This window comes from Poecilia latipinna, unplaced genomic scaffold (genome assembly GCF_001443285.1).
Source record: "Poecilia latipinna isolate Pla-1442-1.1 unplaced genomic scaffold, P_latipinna-1.0 Scaffold2206, whole genome shotgun sequence".
In the NCBI taxonomy this organism is placed as follows: domain Eukaryota; kingdom Metazoa; phylum Chordata; class Actinopteri; order Cyprinodontiformes; family Poeciliidae; genus Poecilia; species Poecilia latipinna.
Window position 1 is genome coordinate 72,173 of NW_015114822.1, and position 4,551 is coordinate 76,723.

Genomic DNA, 4,551 nt, shown 5'->3' on the forward strand with positions numbered 1-4,551 from the left:
GTTCCCACCAAAACTTAGACCGAACCTACGCCCTTGATGAAACCTCTATGAATTTATTTAATTTTTTTGCCAATTTGTTCAGGTTTCCCCCAGAAAACTTGCTAAGCCCAGTGGGTCGGTTAACCGAGACGGTCCACCAGGGTTTTGTATTAAAAGATGTTGACAAGAAATGTAAAATATTACTGGGTAGTTATATGTTACTGGAATACATTGCCGACAATACTTAAACCCACCCACTATCGAATCTTAAAAACAACAAATAAAAAAAATACATTTCAAATAAATATAAATTATTTGCACTTCTGATAAATCCAAATTACGTCATCAGTTAGTGGGTCTAAAAACACGATGTAATGATTACATTTAGCACCGGCCCAAGGCAAAAGTGAACTAAGAGATTATCAAATTTGATTTAATGGTTTCAGCATAGTTAAATGAAAATATTTTAAATTGTTTAACATTTAAATTTAAGATATTAAGGAGTTTACTTTGTAAAAGTTCAAAGAACAATCTTCATAATTAGATTGTTTTGTTACCACAATTACAATCTGATACTCTCAGTTTAATCCTTGAGTTTTAGCTGTTTGTTCACAAATGCATCTAAGTAAACTACAATTGTAATTGAGTACTCTGCAGTTAAACTAGGCCCCCTGTGCCATATTTCACAAAATCCATGGTGACATGCTGTTAGTGGTGCTGATGTTCTTAGCAACAAGAGAGACCCCTAAATCAAATTCTGCTCCAGGCCTCATGTAACTGTGGTGTTTGAAAAGAATAAATACATTAAAAATGTCAGATGCTTTTTGATTACGTTTCTGTGACATCACTGTGACAAGTCGATGTCAACTGAACTTTTACCATGTTGAGTCTGACTTTAAAAAATATGAAGTTGTGCGACCCCCAGTCATGACATTACATTGCAAGACTAATAATCTGTGAAAAAATTGACTTTATTCCTCCTCCTTGAGCTTTTATTGCCATCTGAAGAAATGCACCGCTTTCGGTTAGAACCAACCAATCAGATCCAGGAAGAGGGTCTTAACGCTGTTAAACTCTCTCATGTACTCTCTTCATGAGGTGCGAATGGCAAGGAAATATTTTAGCATTACAGGAAAACCGTTTATCTGCCATCATCAGTGGCTATGCTAAATGGACTGAGATTTCACAATAGGATCTGCTGAATGGGAAAAAACTGTAGCGGTAGCAGAGAGAAAGGGGGTGAAATGGTGTAGGGAAGAGCAGAGGCACATGAGATTGTGATTGACATCCTCTGGGCTCTGATTGGTTGTTTTCAGTTAGCACTGGGAGAAGGCAGGTGAACTCAGTTTTTTTCACAGATTATCTGTCTCATACATACTGTCATGATGACATATATGTAAAATAATATATTTTATAAAAGTTACTTACTGCAGCTTTAAAATACCTCGACTAAAAAATTTCACTGTTATAATCAAACTTTTAATATATAGTCAATCAATTCAGTCTAAGTTACATTTTCTGTATGTCAGAACATGACTTTCTGTCATTCCTCTCTCTTAAAGCTGCCTTTGAGAGGACTAGAGGCCCGATTAGAATGATGTTGCATAATTAGATGTGTTGGAGCTGCAAACTCCTTTCTGTACATTTATAGCACATTAAATCAACAGTCAGTCAACTAATATAACAATATTTATGCCTGACCAGAACAAGCGTCCATAGTACAAGATGTTTATGGTAATAGCTTTCATTAACACTCAGACTAGAGAACAGTCTTGTGTTTTTCGGCTAATGGTAGCTCCACAACAACTAAAGTCTCATAGATTTTCTAACTTTCAACATGAACGGAGTCAACACAGGAGTGCGACATCATTTTCAGACTGAGGCAGTGACTTTTCAGTCTGTACACAAGAACAATAAGAAGCAATAGCCTACTTTGTTTTCCGGCTTACATTTTCTCTGGCATCTGGCACAAATACTGCCTATTTACAGTAACTTAGCTTTTTTATGGTTTTTTCCAGATAAAGTTTTATTAGATATGCCACTTCCTCTCATCTAGGGTGTGTTATTCTTACAAATGAAACCACTCAATCAGAGATTTTTTTTTCCTTTAATTTTCCATTTTTGATTTTTATTTTTTTCCTGGAATTATAAAAAGGCATGACAGATGATGTATGACAAGGAGAGACTGGTTGATTTGTGTGCTTTGTTGACCTGTTGAACATGTTTTCTGTTGTTCTACAGGTCATGCCATTTTTAAGATCACTTATCACAGCAACCATGACTACAAGGCTCTGTACTTTGAGTCTGATGCTGCTACTGTCAATGAAATTGTGCTCAAGGTGAGTTCCACATAAATGATGCGACCCTGCAGTCCCTGTACTGTAATCTGTGTGATATGCCTATATATACACTCTGATCTACTACATCTTTGGTTGTGTCTTTTATATTACTCTTGATATAAGACACATCCAATTATTTGCATGATTTATTCAGACATGACCGTATTCTGACTTGCACCCACCCAAATTCCCAGCCTTCTAACCTTTTGGTCAGAAGGTTGGAATTTTGTCCTGACTCATAGCTCCATTCTGTAGTGCCTGAAAAAAGTGTCTTAAATTAATCCTTTCAACAATAATCAACATTCTATAGAACCACATAACCAGTTCACAGCTATCCAGCTCAGTTATCCAGTTCTTTTCCCTCATCCTCATCACTGAAATTGTTCCAGAGTCCTAGCATTGTTTTGTGATTATCTGCTCTGTAGAGAAAGTTGTGTGTAAATTACTCCTACTCTTTTAGTGAGGAACAAAGGTTTTCTAACAGTATTTCTTTAGCTAATGCCTAACCCGTTAATCACTGCAATTGCAAAGTCTAAGGTAAACTTTATGACTAAAAAGTTGAAATACTAAATACTTTTTTTTCCCTTTTGCTAGGTAAACTACATCCTAGAGTCTCGGGCCAGCACCTCCCGGGCAGATTACTTTGCCCAAAAGCAACGCAAACTTAGCCGCAGGACAAGCTTTAGTTTCCAGAAGGAGAAGAAAACTGGGCAGTAGATGCACATTGCTGAAACCACTCTACTGAGGCTACACGGGTCCATCTGCCAGACACCTTTCACTTCAACTACATCCAAGAGCATCTTGGATGTAGTTCAGAATTTCAGATGTAGAATCTGATAGAAAGTCAAGTTAGAGACTAAAGAAATGGCAGAAAACAAAAGTTGTGCTTCAGCTGGTGCAAATTGAAAGCCTCTGTAACCCAATGAAGGAGCAGATTTCATAACTAGAGGGAACTTGCATGTTGACTTTTGGACAGATTAGCTGCTGTGCTCAGATTTTTCACGTGTTGCCTCTGTATGCGAGTACTGCTCAAGCAAGTTGTTAAGTTAAATCTTGAACATTAGTTTCACTTCTCTTTTGTTAACAGATTTGAATCCTCACCATTTTATGTATTGTATATACAAATTTTATAATCAGAAAATGAAATGACATAAAATTATATTAGCCCAATTTGGCTTTTTCTTCCACTTCTGCCTTGAATCATCCCCATTTTGCAGTCATTTTACTCCTGTTGGTCTCTAGAACAACTTTACCTGTTAGATCTTTCCACTGTACTGTTGTAAAATTCTGTTCTTCTTAATTGTGATGAATCTTCTCAGTTTGCAAAATTTCCATCAACACCCCAAGATTTGCTTCCAAGAAGTGTGTATGTGTGTGCGTGCGTGCGTGCGTGTCTAAAATTTTTATTATTTTGTGAAGAATCCACAACAAATGGGACACAATCATGAGGTGGAACGAAATTTATTGGATATTTTAAATGTCTTTAACAAATAAAAAACTGCAAAGTCTTGCGTGCAATATTATTCGGCCCCTTTACTTTCAGTGCAGCAAACTCACTCCAGAAGTTCAGTGAGGATCTCTGAATGATTCAATGTTGTCCTGATGATGATAAATAGAATCCACCTGTGTATATTCAAGTGCCCATGTAAATGCACTTGCTCTGTGATAGTCTCAGGGTTGTGTTTAAAATACAGAGATCATGAAGACCAAGGAACACACCAGGCAGGTCCGAGACACTGTTGTGGAGAAGTCTAAACCTGAATTTGAATACAAAAAGATTTTCCAAACTTTAAACATCTCAAGGAGCACTGAGCAAGCGATCATATTGAAGTGGAAGGAGTATCAGACCACTGCAAATCCACCAAGAAAGTTTAGAGGGCCTTCTTAAACACCAACATGTGGAAGAAGGTGCCCTGATCAGATGAAGCCAAAATCGAACTTTTTGGCCACAATGCAAAACGATATGTTTGGCGTAAAAGCAACACAGCTCATCACCCTGAACACACCATCCCACTGTCAAACGTGGTGGCAGCATCATGGTTTGGGCCTGCTTTTCTTCAGCAGGGACAGGAAAGATGGATGGAGCCAAATACAGGACCATTCTAGAAGAAAACCTGTTGGAGTCTGCAAAAGACCTGAGACTGGGACGGAAATTTATCTTCCAACAAGACAATGATCTCAAACATAAAGCAAAATCTACGATGGAATGGTTCACAAATAAACGTATCCAGGT

The 4,551-nt window shown here is 37.5% G+C and overlaps 1 protein-coding gene across 1 annotated transcript in view; it reads left to right on the plus strand.

The window, feature by feature from the left end:
- mapkap1 (MAPK associated protein 1) overlaps positions 1-3,836 on the plus strand; it is a 61,152-nt gene extending 57,316 nt beyond the window's left edge. Inside the window, exons 11-12 of the mRNA XM_015017900.1 lie at positions 2,221-2,318; positions 2,913-3,836. Coding sequence (XP_014873386.1) covers positions 2,221-2,318; positions 2,913-3,035 — 221 coding nt within the window. The 3' untranslated portion in view covers positions 3,036-3,836. The remainder of the gene's footprint in view (positions 1-2,220; positions 2,319-2,912) is intronic.
- The last annotated feature ends 715 nt before the right edge of the window (positions 3,837-4,551 follow it).